Source organism: Pelophylax lessonae (assembly GCF_965119305.1).
Source record: "Pelophylax lessonae genome assembly, chromosome: 3".
NCBI lineage: Eukaryota > Metazoa > Chordata > Amphibia > Anura > Ranidae > Pelophylax > Pelophylax lessonae.
The window spans coordinates 10,706,987-10,730,179 of NC_138770.1; the positions used below are offsets into that span (position 1 = coordinate 10,706,987).

At 46.1% G+C, this 23,193-nt stretch overlaps 2 protein-coding genes and 1 pseudogene across 3 annotated transcripts in view; 1 reads left to right on the top strand and 2 right to left on the bottom strand.

Annotated features, from left to right (window-relative positions):
- LOC309548708 overlaps nt 1–10,966 on the bottom strand; it is a 34,206-nt pseudogene extending 23,240 nt beyond the window's left edge. The window contains exons 1-2 of the transcript in view: nt 10,909–10,966; nt 361–586 (exon numbers count right to left, since the gene is read on the bottom strand). The product of the transcript in view is annotated as an uncharacterized misc_RNA (transcript). The remainder of the gene's footprint in view (nt 1–360; nt 587–10,908) is intronic.
- The window catches only part of LOC309550692 (uncharacterized protein), a 388,598-nt gene that overhangs the window by 75,045 nt on the left and 290,360 nt on the right, over nt 1–23,193 (bottom strand). The window lies entirely within an intron of this gene.
- The window catches only part of LOC309550706 (uncharacterized protein), a 1,733,163-nt gene continuing 1,715,733 nt past the window's right edge, over nt 5,764–23,193 (top strand). Inside the window, exons 1-3 of the mRNA XM_082251040.1 lie at nt 5,764–5,784; nt 5,901–6,010; nt 6,138–6,272. Of these exons, the coding sequence (XP_082107166.1) occupies nt 5,927–6,010; nt 6,138–6,272 (219 nt within the window). The 5' untranslated portion in view covers nt 5,764–5,784; nt 5,901–5,926. The remainder of the gene's footprint in view (nt 5,785–5,900; nt 6,011–6,137; nt 6,273–23,193) is intronic.

Genomic DNA, 23,193 nt, shown 5'->3' on the forward strand with positions numbered 1-23,193 from the left:
AGATTTAATATTGCAATATAACATTAACAATCCACACATTGTCTCCATGAGTCTGTGTTTTATAAGCTCCGCACACTAACCTTATAACAGGTGGTGTGATCTTCCTGTGTGGAATCCTGGGAATACAGAGGACGGGGACATCTCTCTGGTGGGTTCCTGGTATTAGGTGGCTCCATCATATCCTTGTGTCCTTCTGAAAACTCCTCCATCACTCCATACTCCTCATCCTCCTCTTTATACTCTTCTTTAACATTAATATTATCATCCCCGAGGTTTCCACTCTGAATATATAATAAAACATTCATTGTAACAAATATACTGTGTATAAATCAGAACTACCAATAATTGTCACTCATCTACCTGATGATGGTGAGGGATGGTGTGACCTTCCTGTGTGGAATCCCGGGAATACAGAGGACGGGGACATCTCTCTGGTGGGTTTCTGTAGCTGGATGACTCCTCCATGGTGTCCTGATACAGATCTTTGTGTTCTTTTAGAAACTCTGACTCCTCCATCACCCCATCCTCATCATCCTCCTCTTTTATCTCTTCTTTAACTTCAACTTTAGAATCTCTCAGATTTCCACTCTGAATATATAATAAAAGTGACATCACTACGTCCACAGCCACCCCTCTGTCCAAGTATGCCACGTCCACAGCCACCCCTCTGTCCAAGTATACTACGTCCACAGCCACCCCTCTGTCCAAGTATACCACGTCCACAGCCACCCCTCTGTCCAAGTATACCACGTCCACAGCCACCCCTCTGTCCAATTATACCATGTCCACAGCCACCCCTCTGTCCAAGTATACGACATCCACAGCCACCCCTCTGTCCAAGTATACTACGTCCACAGCCATCCCTCTGTCCAAGTATACAACGTCCACAGCCATCCCTCTGTCCAAGTATTCGACGTCCACAGCCACCCCTCTGTCCAAGTATACAACGTCCACAGCCACCCCTCTGTCCAAGAGAGAGACATGGGGGGGGGGGAGCTGTGAGGTCAGTGTGATGTCATAGGACATATAGACTCTGAAGGGAGGGACATTTGAAAGGAGAGATTTAAGAGTCCTCTATATGAGGCTCCCTTGCAAACTAAATCATTGTTCCAGGGTGCATCCTACCTCTCCTAAACTGAAGAGTGAACTCTGATAGAAAAATCTGTCAGTAAAGTGTGAAAGTAATCTCTCATGTGAGCAGGTGACGTGTGGAGGAATGGAGTGAAAATAGCAGACAATTTTCTCCGGAGCTCCTAATGGTGGGGATGGATTTTGCTGCATGCTGGTGCCAACTTTCTACCTCCCAGGGTCACTGTAGGTGTGGAGAAAAGCTGTGTAAGAGGATATGGAGGAGAGATGAGGAGGAGATCCAGGAATCAGGATAAAGGTCAGGACAAGCAACAGACGAGCGCATCCAAGCAATGAAGCCGGGGTCACTACACAGAAAATCAATCCAAGGAAATAACAGGCAGGACGAGAAATAGCAAGAAGGAGCTCAGAGACAAATGAGAATATTGCTCAGCCAATGGGAGATTATCTCAGCATGACTTACATAATGAAGGAGATGCGGGGGAGGGGAGGAAGTCACTTAAAGTGGAGTTCCACCCTATTTTTATACTTACCTCCATCTTCTCGCTCCGGGTCACCTGAAAAAGAAATGGATAATCGCATATTTTTTTTTTTTTTTACTTACCTCGTAGCGAAGAAAAAATACTTACCTTACTTCCTTCTTCCTCCTTCCTCGGCCGCGGCCCGTCGTCACTTCCTGGCTCTGCAATGATTCCTTGGAGCTGAACGTCATAGCTCCCAGGAATCATTGCGCCTGCACCAGCCCCGACGTCAGTTCCGGGTCGCGCGCGTCATCCCCTTCTAAACAGCTTCTGGGCATGCCCAGAAGCTGTAGAGGGATGACGCGCGCGACCCGGAAGTGACGTCGGGGCCGGCGCAGAGCATCGTGGGACCAAAGAAGGCGGAAGAAGACGCCGAAGGGGATCTCGCTGGCTTCAAGCTGTCCACATCTGAGATGGCAGCACTGGACAAGACGTTTGCAAGGTAAGTATTTGTCCTAACAGGTAAGTGCAACCCGGGACAGATCAGAGGCTAGCCATTGTGGAATGCACTAGCCCTGACTGTCCCGGGGGTATTAAAAAAAAAAAATCCAGGGTGGAACTCCGCCTTAAGGAAATATACATGGAAATTCAGCTGGTTCAGCAGGGATCGGTCACATTTCCATCCACGTGTAGTCACTGCCGGATAAAAGTCACTCCATGTGAGCCGATAGTTTCATCACTAATCTGTGTATTTTGAGAGCGGAGGAGCTCCCCCCATTGTCAGAATACAATAGTGCTCCGATGTGTGGATGGGGGAATCGCTTCAGTTTTTTTTCTCTCATTCCGCTGGCTGAACTATAAAACTGAACCATGTATGGCCAGCTTTGGAAGGTAGATATATTATTCATTAACTGATCCCCCTGAAGGGGTTAATCTAGGTTTCCACACTATATGGAGATAAAATACATCACAGTGACTATGGAGAAAGAGTACGGACATGACGGGGGGGGGGGGGTTACTGGGTGTAAATAGAAAATAAGATCTTATTACCTCCTCAGCAGCCACTTCCAATAATCTCTCCTCTCTACTTCCTCCCAACTGACCTTTCATCTGGAACTTCCTGTCTGTATCTGACATCACTTCCTGTGTGTACCTGAAATCACTTCCTGTCTGTATTTCATAGAGACTTCCTGTCTGAATAGAAGTGAGATCACCTTGTGGAGATCAGAGGAACTGCAGCCCTGAGAAACACCTAGTAATGTGAACACGGCCTTGTGCTGTGTGTGTATGTACTGTAAATTCTTATAGATGGGATCATCTCTACTCCCACCAAGGGGGATAGAAATATTTCTCTATCGTTCATTAACAGATGTTGCTCCATATCTTCTTAGACCATTGGGTTATGCTTCTCCCATCAGGAATAGGCAGGAAAAAGCTTTACCACGCCTATGGGGCTGTCCCTGCAGGCATAACCCCACATACTCTGCTACAGCCCTCCATTTGTTTCTGCCTAGTTTAGGAGTAGGACCTAATTCCCTGCTGGCATTTCGGTCTTAGCTATTTAAAAGGGAAATTTTTGTTATATGTGTAACCCTGTGGAGTTACACAGGCTGTATTATCTGAAATGCCCAGTAGATGGCAGATGGACTCAGTATGCTGTTAATAAAACATTGAGCATTGATCACATGACTGGCTGCCTTTCCAGTCTCATGATTGTGGCATCATCGCAGGTCCTGTTAGGACTTCCGGGCACAGCTCTGAGGAAGGAGGTCCTGGAAGACTTCTAAAAGTTACCACATGCTCAGCCAGAGAGAGGACAGGCTACTAGCCGTGAAAGACTGCAGCACAGAGATAGAACCCTGCTGAGAGAACTTGCTTCACCCAAGACCACACCAGCTGAGAGAGAGGCCCGCTGGCAAGGACAAGCACTGAGTCCAGACGTCTGGTGAATCCAGTAAGAGGAGACTGCAGCGAACTGACCTGGTTAATTGCATTGTGAGGGTAAGCCAAGCCTCTCCCTGTATCACCACAGGGCACCTGTCTCCTCACTCATAGTAAAGACTCTGAGGTTCAGAGTGGACATTGCACATTTCAGGCTGCTTCAGTGACTCTGCGAAACAGGACTTATAAGGGCCCCAACTCTCCTATGTGCACCAACGGCCACTAGGGCGAAGATAAGGGGGTGGGACGCAGGTGTGCTAGTGGGTGGGTGAGGAAAATCCACATTGCATTGTTATCTACGTTACTCTATTGTATTTTCCTATGTATGTTGGTTCATTTGCTACTTACTATATAAAGTTAGTTCCAGTTAGGCTGTGTCAGTCTCATTGCACCAAGTATGTTCCCAGTGGGACCCCACATCTTTACCCCGGATGCCCCACTGGGTGGAGGCACTGCCGCAGACATGTACCCCAGCTCCCAGATAGCGGAGGCTCAGGACCCGCTTGTCAGGCATAGTGAGTTAACTAGGTTTAGGGACCCCAAAGACACTAGGGGGCGTCCCAAAAACCCTGTTACATATGTAATTTTTATTTACTGGTTTAGAGTTCCTGGAGAACTACAAGCAACAGCCGGCTGCAGTTTTGCACAAGATAATCTAGATCCAGCCTGGCCAGCGAGCGTGAACAGGTTATAGTCCAGCACTAGGCCTCGCCATGACAGAGCCCCGATGGATGGGGAAGACCCAGCGAGTGGACCGTCTCACTGGGACATGATGACCTGGAACGCCCTGAGTCGCAGTGTTCCCCCTGGCTGGCAGCACCCCCACACCAAGAGGTGGTCTAATTGGAGTGGCGCCCACCTGGTACTGTGGTATGGTGAATAATTCTGTCACCCCAATCTTGGGGTGGACGTGGGCCCCCTCCTTGGAATGGTTGGACGTTCGGGAGATCCCTTGGTTCCCATGGCCTCTTGGACATACCAGCCCACCCCCCCAGTTATTCTCCCCCTTTCCCTAGTAGGTTCTTACCTTGGGGGGCGGTAATAGTATGGCCGCTGCGGTGTTCCTGCGGGGGGGGGGGGGGGGTGACTGTCCTGGTGAGGTCTTTTGTTAAGGACCTTCTGATGCCACTTGTCTGGGGCCAGGGGACCTGGGACTGGGTCCTGAAGACCACATGGCGCGCCGCGGGGGGCCGCCATTTTGCTATAGATTTGTGCTCAATATTTTCCATTGGAAATGTATGGGCAGCCATTTTCTGTTAGTTCCCCATAAGAATGCATGGGACGGCCATTTTCTTGTAGTCCACATTCGCTGGACAGACAAAAGGCATGACACAATAGATCTAGCAATGACCAAGGCTTTTTTTCAACTTCCTGTGTTAGATCGTTTTTACTTTATGTTTCACGTGTGATGGTGAGGGCGCCCCCTTAGTAGTGCTTCCCCACTCACCAGAGCAATATGACTCCCAGCTTTTCAGCTACCAGAGTCACAAACATCCTTCACACTCTCCTCACCTCCGATGGCAAAGGAACTGGATCCTCCTCGCTCACTCCTGCAAGTCTGTTGCACTTTCTGTCAGTCTCCCTCCTAGACTCGGCTTCCTCCTCCGACCGCTGTTCCAGCAGGAGCTCCGCCTCTTCATACACACTCAGGGAGGAGAGAAAGGGGAAGGATATACAGTACATACACACACAGCACAAGGCCGTGTTCACACTACCAGACGGTTCTCAGGGCTGCAGTTTCTCTGAGCTCCACAAGGTGGTGATATCACTTCTACCCAGACAGGAAGTCTCTATGGAATACAGACAGGAAGTGATGTCAGATATAAATAGGAATTCCGGGTGAGAGGTGAGTTGGGAGGAAGTAGAGAGGAGACGTTGCTGGAAGTTACAGCAGAGGAGGTAATAAGATCTTATTTTCTATTTATACCCAGTAACCCCCCCGTCATGTCCGTCCTCTTCCTCCATAGTCACTGTGACGTCTTTTATCTCCAGCAGATGATGATACACACATATATAGTGTGGATACCTAGATTAACCCCTTCAGGGGCAGAACATTTCCCCACTTACGGGGCCGGAACATTCTCCTCATTCTTATTTCCCGATTAGTCTTTTTTTTAAACAACTTATATGACTTGTATTAGGTGTGGGGGTTGGGCGGTTTGTTTAGACATAAAAAGAATCATATTTGTCCCTCTTTACCAGCAGATCAAAAACTAGCAAAAAAGACTTTGATCTGTCAAGCCAAAGGTAAGAGACTTCTGGATCAAAACAACACTAAACTGAATGTTCCTCTGTGTAATCCCACCGGGGTCCATTCTTCCCTCATATTATCCCCCCTACATCCCCATCCTAACATTGTACAACCAGTACAGTCCACATCATTCTCTCTCATCAATTATTGGTTTACAGGGAAACCTGTATAGATCACATGACCAATGAGGATGGAGGAGGACCGGAGTCACATGACTGAGAAGATACTAAACCTCACCCTGGAGATCATCTACCTGCTGACCGGAGAGGTGAGGAGGATTATGGGAGGTCACATGACATCACTCTTATCTCTAATTATAAAACACAGACCTGACCGGAGAGGTGAGGAGGATTCTGGGATTCTAACATGATATTCCTATTGGTTCCTCAATACAGAGATTTCCTCCTCTGAAGTCAGGTGATCATATGACCATCACAGTGCCTCCATGTGACTCCCTAAAACCTGAGAGACACAACATGCAGAAGATTCTAGAAGTCACCAAGAAGATGATGGAGCTGCTGACAGGAGAGGTGAGCGGTGCTGGGAATTATTTTTTGTAATTTTATTTTTATTGAATTTACAAAAAATAAAGAATTTACATCCATTGTATTTCACAAAAGAGGCAATGAAGAGAGTATATAGATATTACACCATGAAGAGGGTATATAGATATTACACCATGAAGAGGGTATATAGGTATTACACCATGAAGAGGGTATATAGGTATTACACCATGAACAGAGTATATAGATATTACACCATGAAGAGGGTATATAGATATTACACCATGAAGAGGGTATATAGATATTACACAATGAAGAGGGTATATAGATATTACACCATGAAGAGGGTATATAGATATTACACCATGAGGAGGGTATATAGGTATTACACCATGAAGAGGGTATATAGATATTACACCATGAAGAGGGTATATAGGTATTACACCATGAAGAGGGTATATAGATATTACACCATGAAGAGGGTATATAGATATTACACCATGAAGAGGGTATATAGATATTACACCATGAAGAGGGTATATAGGTATTACACCATGAAGAGGGTATATAGATATTACACCATGAAGAGGGTATATAGATATTACACCATGAAGAGAAGTATATAGATATTACACCATGAAGAGGGTATATATAGATATTACACCATGAAGAGGGTATATATAGATATTACACCATGAAGAGGGTATATATAGATATTACACCATGAAGAGGGTATATAGATATTATACCATGAAGAGGGTATATTGATATTACACCATGAAGAGGGTATATATAGATATTACACCATGAAGAGGGTATATAGATATTACACCATGAAGAGGGTATATAGGTATTACAACAGAACCAAGGGATAGGGGGAGGAGAGAAGGAACACCAGGAAATCAACTCCAAGCCCCTGAATCCAAGAGCATGAGGATGTGACAGACATAAATTTAAATACAAATCTACACTACCCAACGGTATATAACCGGTGAGCCAAGCAACTGAAACAATAATTGAAAAAAAAGGGGTAAAAAGAGAAGTTGCATAAATGGCTCAAACAAGGGTGTGATGTGAATAAAATTGGGTACTTTATTGAGGCAAACAAGACAGATAAAAATGTCAAAGACAAATATATAGAAAAATTGTGATATGCTCAGAGACATCCAGATAAAACCATGCAAAAAGGGTCCTATCTCTCAAAACACGCTAGTATCGCCTAGAAGAGGCTCCACCCACCACCCCATAGAAATAAGTCAGAGGAACCCTCAAAGTTCTGGATAGAACATGAGCTGTTTGGCCATCCTAAGGACATGTCTGAGTTTGGTGGTTGCCAGGAGAACGGTACTTGCCTGACTGCATTGGGCCTAGAAGAGTTGAAGCTGTTATAGCTGCAAAGGGTGGAGCTAACTCAATATTGAACCCTACAGACTAAGACTGGGATGCCATTAAAGTTCATGTGTGTGTAAAGGCAGGCGTCCCAATACTTTTGGCAATATAGTGTAAGTGAAGGTTTTCAGTAACCGGGAGCACCTGGTATAATAGTTTGTAGATGGAGGATATGAGGTGTGGTTGGTGTGGGCCTTGGATTCATATGTGTTTGAATTTGGTTGGGCGGTGTAAAGCTAATGATGGAGAGAGGGTGGAGAAAAATGCTTCCATTGAATATAAGAGGTAAAGAGGTTATTGGGAATACGGAGCTTAGTGTGGAATTCCTCAAAGGGTCTGAGTTTGCTTGTAACCAAATCTACAAAATGACGCAACTATAAGGAGAATTATCTGCAGGACTGTGAAAACAACAGCCAGGTCTATAAGAGGAAAAGTCTCACACCAGATTATTGACCACAATGTGGTGGATAAGAACAGTCAAGTTAATTAAAAAGCCAACAATACCTCTGCAAAAGGTCCCTGTTCCCTGCCACTTTCTCCAGACACATCACAAGCACATGGCTTATCTGGAGGTCATGGCAATTGAGACCATCCACAAGGGTTCACCTACTGATAATGAAAGGTTCTCCCTCTTATGTAGGAAGGAGACCTTCTGGATTTATAAGTTTGGTTCCTTATCACCATATGGCTTAAATGAGGACTTAGAGATCCATAATATTGTCTAATAATAATCCTCATATCCCATTAACTTCTTTTTACCACTTTGTGTGGCATAATTGTTGTCTCTGACAGACATATTAACATTAATAGTAATATTTTATTATTTTATTATTTATTATTATTATAATAGGAATTAGTTCTTAGAATATGCACACTAGTATACAGGCAAATATTCCCCTTTTTTTATTTTCTTTTTCTAATTGATATGACGATATTTTGTACATTTGTGATTATACTGTAGAGTTTATATTTGATGGCAACTGACTCAATGGCAGCCATAAGCATGGATGGGTTAAGTGGCATCCAGATCTGCATAGCTCCGCCCACTCCCGCCCCTCTATTGGGACACATACAGCTTAAATACTCCAGTTGTCTTTATCCCCATGACTTGATAAAGCGCATGCGTGTGAAACACGTCATCACAGTAACTTTACAAGCTTGTGTTCCATGCTGAGACTCAGAGGCTTCCTCTGGTTCTTCCTGCTCCCGCCCACTGGCTGACCTTGACGTCATGCGAGTGCGCTGCTGTGCTCAGCCTGGTTCCCCGAGTGTCAGTATCATATTTCCCAGGGCTTTTGGATTGGCGCCCCTCTATCAGCCCTCACCGCAGTGCTGGATGACCCTTCCATTAATGCCCAGGGACCTTTTGCAGAGGTATTGTTGGCTTTTTCATTAACTTGGCTGTTCTTATCCATCACATTGTGGGTAATAATCTGTTGTGAGACTTTTCCTCTTAATAGACCTGGCTGTTGTTTTCACAGTCCTGCAGATAATTCTCCTTCTAGTGACCACTGGGGGCGCCTAGCGTGGTCTTTTGTTTTGTGTACGCCTGTATCTTGCACTATACAAAGTGTATTTTGACAGCTGCATAGGTTTGTCCTGGTCTTCCCATGAATCCATCTATGATCTGTGCCCTCAGCCCTCGGTATACATGTTTGTTTAAAGTGACGTAACTGAAATCTATTGGCTTCGGCCCAGGGCAGGATCCTTCCATAGGACAGGGAGTCTGGAATTGAAGGATTATATAAAAAGGTAAGCAGGAGAGAAGATGGTGAAGAAAGAAAATACCGTGTGCAACATTTTTTCCATATGGACAACATAAATAGCATAGGGGAGGAGGATTGTTTCAGTGGAGAGAACATCCTGGAGTCAGCTGACCATAATAAAGGGCATGGGTGAGTGGGGTAGATAAGCCCAAATTCTATTTCAGACCAGCAACTGGGTGGGTGATGGACAGACCAGGACATGAAAGTGTGGAGGTGGGAGGCATAATAATAATTTAACCACTTCCCACCGGAAGGCCGTCATATGACATCCTGGACTTGAAGTGGTGATATCTGGATGATGGGTGCAGCTGCAGGCATCATCCAGATATCTTTCTTTTCTGCCAGCAATTCCCTATCTTGTAGAAGCCCTAGCTGGTCATGAGCCGTTTGATTTACAGGCTGCGTGAGGGGATGTCCTCCCCCTCTCCTGCTGCCCTCCAGTGCCATAGAGCTGATCATAGAATGGATGGTCCCCGGCCATCTCTATAATCCTGGGAGGCCAAAAGCAACATTATGACATCACTTCCGGTGCTGTCAGATGTAAACACTGCCAGTTTTTCATCCTGGAAAGCAGAGATCAATGTTTTTTTTATCTCATGCTTTCCAGGGTAGAAGAGATATCTGGGGTCTACGTGACCCCAGATTTATCCATAAAGAGGACCTGTCACGCCTTATTCCTATTACAAGGGATGACATTTATTGTAATAAGAATAAAAGTGATCAAAAAAATAGAGTTGGTGTACAAAAAAAAAATAAAAAAAATAAATAAATTAATAATAATAAAAAAGTTTTTAAAGCACTCCTGTCCTCTTGTGCTTGCATGCAAAAGCAAACGCATACGTAGGCTGCACCCGCATATATATATGTACGATGTCGTATATACCACACATGTGAGGCATTTCACGAATGGGTGCAATTCTAAAGCATGACACATGTGTTTGATATCTAACTACTCAGCGTAACATCATCTTATATATTTTACAAAAAATTGGCAAATAAATGATGATTTTTACATGTAGGAGAGAAATGCCAGAATTGGCCCGGATGGGAAGTGGTTAACAGGTCGGTGCTCCCAGACCGCCCCTAGATCTCAGCCAAAGCAAAGTGGATTGTGCTATGCGATGGGACTTATGGTGCCATATAAATGTAACAAAGGTACTTTGCAGCAATTTCAGCCAAGAAAGAGGGACTTGGCCCGGGAGAGTCTCCAATAGGTACAGCAGTTTGGGGAGGAACCACATTTTGAGGACATTTACCGTGCCTAGCCAGGAGATATTATACAGTAAGCATCCCATTGTTTCAGGGATAAATGGATGTCTTGACATAAAGAAGGATGGTTAGCTTAGTATAATGAGGAGAAGGTGTCACATGAATAACGAGGTATTTGAGGGAACAGGTACACTAGTGATACGAGTAAGCGGATTGTAAGGTGCCCAGAGTTGTGGGAGGAATGATGATAGAAAGATCCTCGATCTTAGAAGTATTAATCTTATACCCCAGCAGTGTACTCAGGTAGATGATTGACAATTATTAGTAGTTATAATTTATACACAGCATGTTTGTTACAATGAATGTTTTATTTTATATTCAGAGTGGAAACCTCGGGGATGAAAATATTGATGTTAAAAAAGAGTATAAAGAGGAGGATGAGGAGTATGGAGTGATGGAGGAGTTTTCAGAAGGACACAAGGATATGATGGAGACACCTAATACCAGGAACCCACCAGAGAGATGTCCCCGTCCTCTGTATTCCCGCGATTCCACACAGGAAGGTCACACCATCCCTCACTGTTACAAGGTTGGTGCGATGGAGAATCTAGAACATGGACTTGTGGAGATGGTGTGTGGATTATTTTATGTGAGCTTATATTTTACAGATGATTTTTCTCTCATTCTCATTTTTTTTAGGGTGAAGATCTGATAGATATAAAAGTTGATGTTAAAGCAGAAGAAGAAGACACGTATGTGAGGGATAATCGGCAGTCTATGGAGGAGGATGGAATAAGAGGGACATTTATAGAGGAGGACACTCCTATAGAGATCAGCACAGGTGGGTCATTAACACTAAATACATTCCTCCACCCATACTGCTCTCTGATTGGTCCAGAGTGCCTAGGTCTAGCAAGATCTCTGACCGCAATTTTCCCAGATTTACTTGCTTTGATATCTGCTGGCTGTGTCGGGTGGAGGGATATGTCCGTATAGTCTCAGAACCACTTCACTGAGTGCAGTCTCAGGAGATGGGAGGCAGCATGTAAACGTTTAAGCTTGCACTGATTCCTGAATACCAATATTATGAGTCCTGGCCCCCGCACTATATACTCAATGTTGTACATTACATACTCCTGACCCCTGCACTATATACTCTATGTTGTACATTACACACTCCTGACCCCTGCACTATATACTCTATGTTGTACATTACATACTCCTGATCCCTGTACTATATAATCTATGTTGTACATTACATATTCCTGATCCCTGCACTATATACTCTATGTTGTACATTACATACTCCTGATCCCTGCACTATATACTCTATGTTGTACATTACATACTCCTGACCCCTGCACTATATACTCTATGTTGTACACTACATACTCCTGACCCCTGCACTATATACTCTATGTTGTACTTTACATACTCCTGACCCCTGCACCATATACTCTATGTTGTACATTACATACTCCTGCACCATATACTCTATGTTGTGCATTACATACTCATGACCCCTGCACTATATATTCTATGTTGTACATTACATACTCCTGACCCCTGCATTATATACTCTATGTTGTACATTACATACCCCTGACCCCTGCACTATATACTCTATGTTGTACATTACATACTCTTGCACTATATACTCTATGTTGTACATTACATACTCATGACCCCTGCACCATATACTCTATGTTGTACATTACATACTCCTGACCCCTGCACTATATACTCTATGTTGTACATTACATACTCCTGACCCCTGCACTATATACTTTATGTTGTACATAATTCCGATACTGTATAGTCCTAACTTTTGTATCCTATATAATAAGTTGTACATTACATAGGCCTTACTTCTTTTGCACCCATTTTCTACCAGCTGGACATTTTATATCTGATTTGATTGGAGGACAGACATTTACAGTACATGTTGATAATAATGTGATAACATCCTCAAACTTTGGAACCTTAAACAGAAAGTGATATTTGGGGAGTAGTCAATAACCCAATGATGGAGGTCTTCAGAATCAGTTCAGTCTTCATCCTCACTCTCTGACCTCTGGTGGGGCTCAGTCCCGCTGTTATTCATGACTAAATAAGGAAGTGCAGGACTTCTTGTGCAGGGAAGATGGCAATGAGTGATAGAGGGGGAGGGGACACTCGTCCTATAATCCCCTCATCACTGTCACTCCTATAAAAGACAGTTCTCGTTGTTTCCTCACTCTCTGACTAAGGTCCATGAATAAAGAAATGAACTGGTAGGAGATCAGAGGAACCATTTACTGGTTACCTTGAAGGGGGAATTGTAAGATCCTCAGAGACAAAGCTGCCTGATGTGGGCGGAGTCCTGGTTTAGGGGAACCAATCTGCTGATGTCTAGTAATAATCTTTGTATTTCTATTTTAGTACATGGACGGGAGATGAAGAAAACCTCAGTGGATTGTCTCACTTTGTCTCCAGACTGTAAAGTAGAAGATGAGGACATCACACAGTATAGTCCAGGAGAAGACCCGGCGACCTCAAATGTCCATCCGACACCACACAGTGTAGATGGACCATTGTATTCCTCTTATCCTGAGGAACCTCAGACTGTGAGGGACAGTGCCGGACCATCGTATTCCTCATATCCTGAGGAACCTCACACTGTGAGGGACAGTGCTGGACCACCGTATTCCTGTCCTGAGTGCGGGAAATGTTATTCACAGAAGTCCAATCTTTACAAACATCAGAGATTGCACACTGGTGAGAAGCTGTATTCTTGTTCTGAGTGCGGGAAATGTTTTTCATGCAAGTCCTATCTTTCCACACATCAGAGATTGCACATGGGTGAGAAGCCGTATTCCTGTCCTGAGTGCGGGAAATGTTTTTCAGAGAAGTCCCATCTTTCCACACATCAGAGATCTCACACAGGGGAGAAGCCGTATTCCTGTCCTGAGTGCGGGAAATATTTTTCAGTGAAGTCCAATCTTTCCATACATCAGAGATTTCACAGGGGGGAAAAGCCATATTTCTGTTCTGAGTGTGGGAAATGTTTTTCACAGAAGTCTGATCTTTCCAAACATCAGAGATTGCACACTGGTGAGAAGCCGTATTCCTGTCCTGAGTGTGGGAAATGTTTTTCAGAGACGTCCGCACTTTCCAGACATCAGATATCGCACACCGGTGAGAAGCCGTATTCCTGTCCTGAGTGCGGGAAATGTTTTTCAGTGAAGTACCATCTTTCCAGACATCAGAGATTGCACACTGGTGAGAAGCCGTATTCCTGTTCTGAGTGTGGGAAATGTTTTTCACAGAAGTCCACTCTTTCCAGACATCAGAGATCTCACACTGGTGAGAAGCCGTATTCCTGTCCTGAGTGCGGGAAATATTTTTCAGCCAAGTCCAATCTTTCCATACATCAGAGATTTCACAGGGGGGAAAAGCCATATTTCTGTTCTGAGTGTGGGAAATGTTTTTCACAGAAGTCTGATCTTTCCAAACATCAGAGATTGCACACTGGTGAGAAGCCGTATTTTTGTCCTGAGTGTGGGAAATGTTTTTCAGAGACGTCCGCACTTTCCAGACATCAGATATCGCACACCGGTGAGAAGCCGTATTCCTGTCCTGAGTGCGGGAAATGTTTTTCAGTGAAGTACCATCTTTCCAGACATCAGAGATTGCACACCGGTGAGAAGCCGTATTCCTGTCCTGAGTGTGGGAAATGTTTTTCACGGAAGTCCACTCTTTCCAGACATCAGAGATCTCACACAGGGGAGAAGCCACTTTCCTGTCCTGAGTGAGGGAATTGTTCCTCCCTGAAGTCCTGTCTTTCTGTACATCAGGGGTCCCAAGCAACCCTGGAGGTGTATTAGTGCCTTGAGTGTGGGAAATGTCTTCTATATGAATGTTGGTGGACATGTGGGGAAGAAGCACACCCTGATATACACCTCAGATATACTCCATGGCTGATCTTCATCATGTAAGAAACAGTTCATAAGGAGATCAGGGATCACCAGAGACATGGATGAAGTGTTGTCCCGTGTTGGCCATTGATAGCAGGAGAAAAATAAAAATGGAGTCCTTACCTTTTATTGGCTGAGTACATTTTGTGCGGGAAGATTTCACAAACTCTTACAGATCAGGTTGGTAAAAATGTGTTGATGAAATGTGACCCGCATTCCCCCAGTCATGGTGAATTGGGATTTCCTATAATGGTCAGTTCCATCTAGTGGCCATAATGTGCTTTCCTGACAGATGCCCATGGCAGCATATGTTTGGGTAGCCCCGCCCTCGTTCCTCCCCCATAAGACCTTCCTCCCCCATAAGACCCCATCCATGCCTGGAGAGTGGGCCCTGCCATCGGCGGCCATTTGCATTGGCTGGGAGCCCAGCTGTTAGCGGGTGGCCATTAAGTGTTAGACACGTGAAATTAGTTTCGGTGCAAATACAAATCCGGACAAATTTTTGGTTATTCCTAGATTTGGATGTATCCAAATCTCCAAATGAAATTGTAATAAATTTAGTTGAAATCTGTTAAAATTTGTTTTGTTTATTCATTTTCTAATGAATTCCAAATTTTCAGAACGATTCGAATTCGGATCAGTCAAGAAACGATCGACTGATGCAAATTCTGTGTGAAGAAATAGCTGGTTGTTTAGCAGCAAGCCCGGAAGCCGGCCGCCCGCATCCTTACCAACCAGGACTCATCAGCTGTCAGCGGGCTTCCCCACTGACAGATGAAAGTAAAGAAATGAATTCCGGCATTGCCCAGCAATAGAAAAAACGGCGTGGTCCCCCCCCCCCCCCCAGTCCATACCAGGCCCTTTGGGGCCAAAATTAAAGAAAATAAAAAAAAATAGCGTGGGTTCTCCCCTAAAATCCATACCAGACCCTTTATCCCGGCATGCAGCCTGGCAGGTCCGGAAAGTGGAAGGGACGAGAGAGGGCCCCCTCCTCCTTAACCATACCAGGCCACATGTCCTCAACATGGGGGGGTGGGTGCTATGGGGAAGCTCTGCCCCCCCACCCCTTCCCACCCCACCCAAAGCACCTTGTCCCCATGTTGATGGCCTGTGCTTGTGGGGGTCTGCAGGCAGGGGGCTGTTCATAATATGAAAGCCCCTTTTATCAAGGGGCCCCCAGATACCCCCCGCCCCCCCATGTGAATGAGTATCGGGACCATAGCACCTGTACCTATTCGCAAAAAAGTGTCAAAAACGAATAAAAACACACACATAATTTTTGAAAAATCCTTTATTAAAAAAATAACTACTGCAGGCTCCTCCTCCATTTAACATTTCTTACATAGGTAAGGGGCGGGGTCACCGGTCTATTTCACCTGGTGGCACTGCCCCCTTCTGACGCCATGTACCTCTGCATGCTGGGTTCCTGACGTCAGAAGGGGCGGCCACCAGGTGATGTAGACAGGTGGCCCCACCCCTTACCTATATAAAAGATGTGAAATGGGGAGCCTGCAGTAAGCAGAGGGCCTCCATGATGGTGAGAGCGTCTTTTTTAATTTATTTTTTCGGGTGCGGCGGGTGTTGTGATTGGTGACGGATCTACATCGGGGGACGCTGGTTTTTATTTTATAATAAAGGATTTTTCAAAAATTGTGTGTATGTTTTTATTACTTTTTGACGCTTTGGTGAATAGGTACAGGTACTATGGTCCTGATACTCATTCACATGGGGGGGCGGGATCTGGGGGGACCCCTTGATAAAAAGGGCTTTCATATTACAACAAGCCAACATGGAGACAAGGTGCTTTGGGGTTGGGGGGAAGAGGTGCCCCAAATCACCCCCCCATGTTAAGGGCATGTGGTCTGGTATGGATTAGAAGGGGGGGCGCTTGCTTATCCCCCCTTTCCTGACCTTCAGAACTGCATGCTCAGGTAAAGGTCTGATATGGATTTTGGGGGACCCCACGCCATTTATTTTTTTACAGTTTGGCGTGGTCCTGGTATAGACTGGGGGGGAAGGGGACCCCACGTCATTCCTTTTTTAACATTTTTCTATTACTGGGCAATGCCGGCATTCTTTTATTTCCATTCATCTGTCAGTGGGGAAGCCCGCTGACAGCTGATGAGTCATCGGTTGTTAAGGATGCCGGCGGCCGGCTTCCCAGCCCCCTGTTTTTAACAACGCGCTATTCTTCACACAGAATTCGAATTAGTCGAATTAGTGGAATTACGATCGTTCTGAAAAATTTGAATTCATTAGATTAATAAACTAAACAAATTTTACAGAATACAAAAATAAATTTCTCTGTCGCTCATTGACAGACGTAGTCCTCGTTGATACTAACAACTCGGGTTATGCTGCCCTCTACAGGAGTAGGACTAGACAGGAAAGAAAACATTCTGGCCACACCTTAGGGGCAGTCCCAGAGGGTATATCCTCTCTCTCTCTGCTACAGCAAATCAGTTTTTTTCTGTCTAGTTAGGAGTAAGGACCTAGATGCCTTGCTAGGATCTTCGGTCCTGGCAGGATTTTTTTTCTCAGAAAGATTTTTTAGACAGCTTTTTTCTCCAGTGTTCCTGTGAGATCTTCAAGCAAGAAAGCTGGAACTGGGCGACGGGCTGGATGTTGAGATCCAGTGGTCACCCCAGTTCAGCCTACGAGCGCGTGCAGGCCATAGCTCCGTGCTGGGTCGGCCGCGACATAGTCCCACTGGACGGGGACTGGCCCTGCGATTTCAACGTCTCGCTTAAACGCCAATGACCATGAGTCACGGCGTCCGTATTGGTCGACAGCCCTCCCACCCCGGTGGAGAGGGGTACTGTCAGGAGTTGGCGCCCGCCTGGTTCCGGTATGGTGAGTAGTATGTTCCCCCTTTTCCCCCTGATGGGTTTGTGGTGAACGCGGGCCCCTCTCTGAAATGGTAAGGATGGATCTCCCCTCTATCCTATAACATGTCACAGATCCCCCTATTTGAGTGTGATTTTTGTGAACATGAAACCAGGAGGCTTGGTTTGGGAGCTGACAATCTAATGTCATTTCAAAACTGTAAAGATGACTGAAGTCAGTGGCAGTACTAGAATATTACTGTGATAGTATAAGGTATCCTACCTGTCAGAAGTGTTCACAGGGCGATGGCTAAACATGTATACTGCAGTCCAGATCGCATTCCTCCAGCAAAGGCAGATGCCTTCCGACGGCCCACGGACCGCATATGGCCCGCCAGGGTCCGGTACCGCCGGCCAGGCTGATCACCATTAGGGTGAAGGTTTGTGGGGCTGAGATTCTCCCGCAGGAGACACGCCGTTATCCTGTACAGGCCGCCGCCATTGTCTGGCAGATCGCACGAGGCCGCCATATTAGCGTAGCCTCGTGTCTCCAGCATGGGGGCGGCCATGTTTGAGGTGACCCAAACACCTCGTGGAGCTAGGGGAGGCGCCAGAAAGCGTGCAGAGGGGCGGAGCCGCCTCCTTTGTACCCGGGAAGCCAGCCAAAAGACTTCCTGTCTGTTCTAGACAGTGCTGAAACAAGTTGCATTTGAAACTCTGAGCATCAAGTGGTGAGCCTTGGGGTCTATCTCTCTCTCTCGCTCTGTAGGGGTCCCTAAGCAGGTAACACTGAGGGGCATTGTGGCGCTGGGGGTGTGAAAAAAAAAAAAAAGGTTTTATTTTTTTGGGCAATTGATTTTTTCCGGGTAATATCTGGAATTATCATGGACCCTGCCACACAGGTACCCCCACCTGTTTCCCTCGAGGGGGCCGCGGGACCCGCCAGTGCACAGAGTATGGATGCATTTACAGCAGTTTTGGAGTCTTTGGTGGCTCGGGTGGAGACGGCCTGTCAGGAACGGTGGTCAAGAAAGCGACCCCCGCCTACCCCTATATCATCTGAGACTTCAGATTCAGATTCTGAGATGGTCATTGCAGCTGCAGGTCCCTCTGCAGGGGCTGTTGTCTCAGGTAAAGTTCCCTCAGACAGTGAGGAGGACGTTCATGCTTCCGCCATAGCACAAGAAGAAGCATTGGTGGACGCACTAGTTGTGGAGGGCATGCATCTATGTCAGCGGTAATCCTCAGACGTGTGCTGTGGTTAAAATGCGGACCTAGGTTTCAAAAAGACCTTGGCGAATCTCCCCTTTCAGGGGAATCGTCTATTTGGGGCCACCCTAGATGAGATCATTAAGGATGCCACTGGGGGCAAAAGCACTTTTTTGCCACAGGCTGCTAAAGCTAAAGGACCTCGTAACAAGCGTGGACCTTTCTTTGCCGCCCATAAAGGGTTCGTTCGCTCTGCTGGAGCAAGCGGGAAGGGCAAAACCCCTCTAGGAGGGTTCAAGAAGCGCTGGTCGGACAAACAAAAGACCGACTCAGCCAAACCTGAAGCTAAGGCTTACACAGCCTGAAGGTGCGCCCCCACCCGGCTTGAGGGTGGGGGGACGTCTTCACCGGTATTCAGAGCACTAGATCGAGCATCGATCATTGCTACCGGTGCGATTCTTCCCTTCCAACATTTTAGTACTACAGGGAGCGGTAGTTACCGTTCCCTGAACAGATCATTTTCTTTACCTTTTCCAAAGATTAGTCTCAGTTCCCCACAGGAATCGGATCCGGTTGAGCAGACAGACCAAGGAGCCTCTAGCCGGGTGACTTTGGTCTCTAATGTTCAACCAGGAGAAATCATCACTCCTGATAGGAATCAGGTGTCTGATAAATGTGTGGGAACAGAGAACGATCAGACTTTGTCGGATTGCCTGGGCCAGGTAGCTCTAGGGCAGCCTGGTTCGGATCCAGTCAGGCAATATCAGGGTGATGACTTAAGTCAATCACCAAGGATTTTACCATCTGTGTCTTCTTCAGAGCATCCCGGAGGCGCGGAGATTGGTAACGTGCGCCCACGATCCTCCAGCGGACGCAGCAGACGCGCTGAACGGCCTGTAAAGGCAGTGTCAGCTATTAGAGGTATTCCCTCCTCTCAGATTGCTGCTGAGATTTCTCCGCAGGATGGAGATGGAGGGAACTCCAGTTATCCTGGAAATTCTAGGCTAGCCTCGTCAAGCCGGTCAGGCCGACTTGGACATGCTAGTCGCGAACGCTCCTTGGAGACTTCCTCTCAGGGAGGGTCTGCGGTCTCAAGGACCGATCTTCCATTGTGCTTTACAGTCGCTGGTTTTAATGGCCTGGCCATTGAGACCCAGATACTGAAGGACAGAGGGTTGTCAGCTTCAGTTATTCCTACTCTAATTAAGGCAAGGAAAGCGACTTCCAGCAAGGTCTATTATCGCACATGGAAGACTTATATCGCGTGGTGCGAATCTTTGGGATTTCCTCCACGTACCTATTCGGTGACCCGAATATTGGCTTTTCTGCAAAAGGGGTTTGATCAGAAACTATCCTTGAGCACCATCAAGGGTCAGGTTTCATCATTAGCAATCTTCTTTCAGAAGCCCTTGGCTACTCATTCCTTGGTGCGGAATTTCATTCAGGGGGTGCGGCACCTGGCTCCACCAGTCCGCGCGCCCTTACCGCCCTGGGATCTTAATTTGGTTTTGTCGGTTCTGCAGAAACCTCCCTTTGAAAACATCAGGGAGATTCCCTTGCTTACTTTATCCCATAAGGTGGCCTTCTTGGTGGCTATCACTTCTGCACGCAGGGTGTCAGAACTGGCTGCATTATCATGCCAGTCCCCATATTTAGTGGTTCATAGGGATAAGGTAGTTCTTCATCCGAAGTCATCCTTTCTTCCAAAGGTGGTTTCAGACTTTCATCTGAATGAAGATATTGTGCTACCTTCCTTGTGTCCTCAGCCCAATCATCATCGGGAACATGCATTGCATTCCTTAGATGTGGTTCGGGCAATCAGGGTATACCTGAAGGCGACGGAATCGTTGCGTAAGACGGATTCACTTTTTGTGATCACGGATGGCCCCAGAAAGGGGTTGCCTGCATCTGCCGCAACTATCCCCAAATGGATTAGACAGACGGTGGTACAGGCTTATTCTATTAGGGGACGGAATCCTCCGTTCCCTGTTAAGGCGCACTCCACTCGAGCGCTCATTACTTCCTGGGCCTTCCGCCATCAGGCGTCTGTGGTCCAGGTATGTAAGGCGGCCACTTGGTCGTCGGTACATACCTTTACAAAATTTTTTAAAGTTGATGTGATAGCATCGGCGGATGCCTCATTTGGCCGCAAGGTTTTGCAGGCCGCAATTTGAGGAGACCGGTGGTCTACCTCGAGGGTTTTTTTCTGTTGGAATTTCTGTTGAGTCTCATCTTTGATCGATGAGCCTTGAGAACTTCTAGTTGGCACCGGTTGGGCCTTCTAGATTGGATTTTTGTTTTCCATTTTCCCACCCCTCATTTGTGGTACTGCTTTGGGACGTCCCGAGTTGTTAGTATCAACGAGGACTACGTCTGTCAATGAGCGACAGAGAAAAATGGATTTTTGTAAAATCTTACCGTAAAATCCTTTTCTCTTAAGCTCATTGACAGACGTAGTACCCGCCCCTCTGTTTTGAGTTGGGTTGGGTTAAATTCTCTAAACACTGCTTTGTGACATAACTGATTAGCTGTAGCAGAGAGAGAGAGGATATACCCTCTGGGACTGCCCCTAAGGTGTGGCCAGAATGTTTTCTTTCCTGTCTAGTCCTACTCCTGTAGAGGGCAGCATAACCCGAGTTGTTAGTATCAACGAGGACTACGTCTGTCAATGAGCTTAAGAGAAAAGGATTTTACGGTAAGATTTTACAAAAATCCATTTTTATTGAAAACTAAACAAAAGTAAACAAATTCCAAAACCAAACTAAACGAATTCCATAATGATACAAAATTAGTAACATAACAAATCTATCCGAAACGAAACAAATGTTTCCATTCTGCACATGTCTCCTAAGCACACCCAGCCCAGATATAGCAGTTGTGTTCCTGCCTCTGGGATCCGGGTCGCCCTGCAGATGCATTGATTGCCCTGTGGAAGAGGTCTGGGACACATGAGTATGTTTGGCTTGAGGTCAGCAGAAGGGAGCAGAAGCCATGCGGGTTGCTAGGGAGTAACCAAAAGGAAAACATATGGAGAGGACTCTGCTCTCTGGGTGATCGATGTGCATTGCAGCATTTTATCAAAGTTTGGTGCAGTCGCCTACCTTTGTCTTCTTTTCTGTCCTGAGGAGCAGGGGCGGCCCGTCCATTGGGGGTGCAGGGGCGCTGCCCCCCCCCCCCCATCCATGCGCTCGGCCCCCTAATCTGCATGCAGGGCGCTGAACTCATGGATTCCAATAGGAGATTTTCTTTTTTCTGAAGCATGTGAGTAAAGCCAGAGGCTCTAATATGTTTCAAAAAAGGGTGGGCTCTGGGCACAGAGCACTGCGCCCTGAGCCCACCCAGTTGTGTGACAATAGCGAATGAATATTCCCTATTGTCACACTGACTCTCCTCCCAGCCAATCAGGAAGAGGCATCGTATTCCTCTTCTCTTGAGGAACCTCAGACTGTGAGGGACGGTGCCGGACCATCATATTCCTCATATCCTGAGGAACCTCAGACTGTGAGGGACAGTGCCGGACCATCGTATTCCTCTTATCCTGAGGAACCTCAGACTGTGAGGGACGGTGCCGGACCATCGTATTCCTCTTATCCTGAGGAACCTTAGACTGTGAGGGACGGTGCCGTCCTTCCAACAGATAAGAGGTTCTCCTGTACTGAGTGCGGGAAGTGTTTCCGTTTTAAATACAATTTTAATGTGCATAAAAGATCTCACACCGGTGAGAAGCTGTATTCCTGTCATGATTGCAAGAAATGTTTTCTACAGAAGTCCAATCTTTCCACACATCAGAGATTTTACACAGGGGGAAAGCCGTATTCCTGTCTTGAGTTAGGGGAAATGTTTTTCACGTAAGTCACATCTTTTCACACATCAGAGATTGCACACGGGGGAGAAGCCGTATTCCTGTCTTGAGTGCGGGAAATGTTTTTCAGAGAAGTCCACTCTTTCCAAACATCAGAGATTGCACACTGGTGAGAAGCGGTATTCTTGTTCTGAGTGCGGGAAAGGTTTTTCACGCAAGTCATATCTTTCCACACATCAGATATTGCACACGGGTGAGAAGCCGTATTCCTGTCCTGAGTGAGGGAATTGTTCGTCAGTAAAGTCTGATCACCAAAGACATGGATGAAGTGTTGTCCCGTGTTGGTCATCGATTCAGGAGAAAAATAAAAATGGAGTCCTTACCTTTCATTGGCTGAGTACATTTTGTGTGGGAAGATTTCACAAACACTTACAGATCTGGTTGTTATAAATGTGTTGATGAAATGTGACCCGCATTCCCCCAGTCATGGCGAATTGGGATTTCCTATAATGGTCAGTTCCATCTTGTGGACTTATCCTTACCTGCCAGTCTTCATGCCGGGATAAAGGGTCTGGTATGGATTTTGGGGGAGAACCCACACTGGTTTGTTTTTTTTGTTTTTTTTACAGTTTGGTCCCCCAAAGGGTCTGGCTTGGACGGGGGGGGGGGGGGGGTCAGGAACCACACTTTTTTTTTTTCTATTTCCAGGCAATGCCGGCATTTTTTTCTTTACATTCCTCTGTCAGTGGGGAAGCCCGCTGACAGTTGATGATTCATGGTTGGTAAGGATGC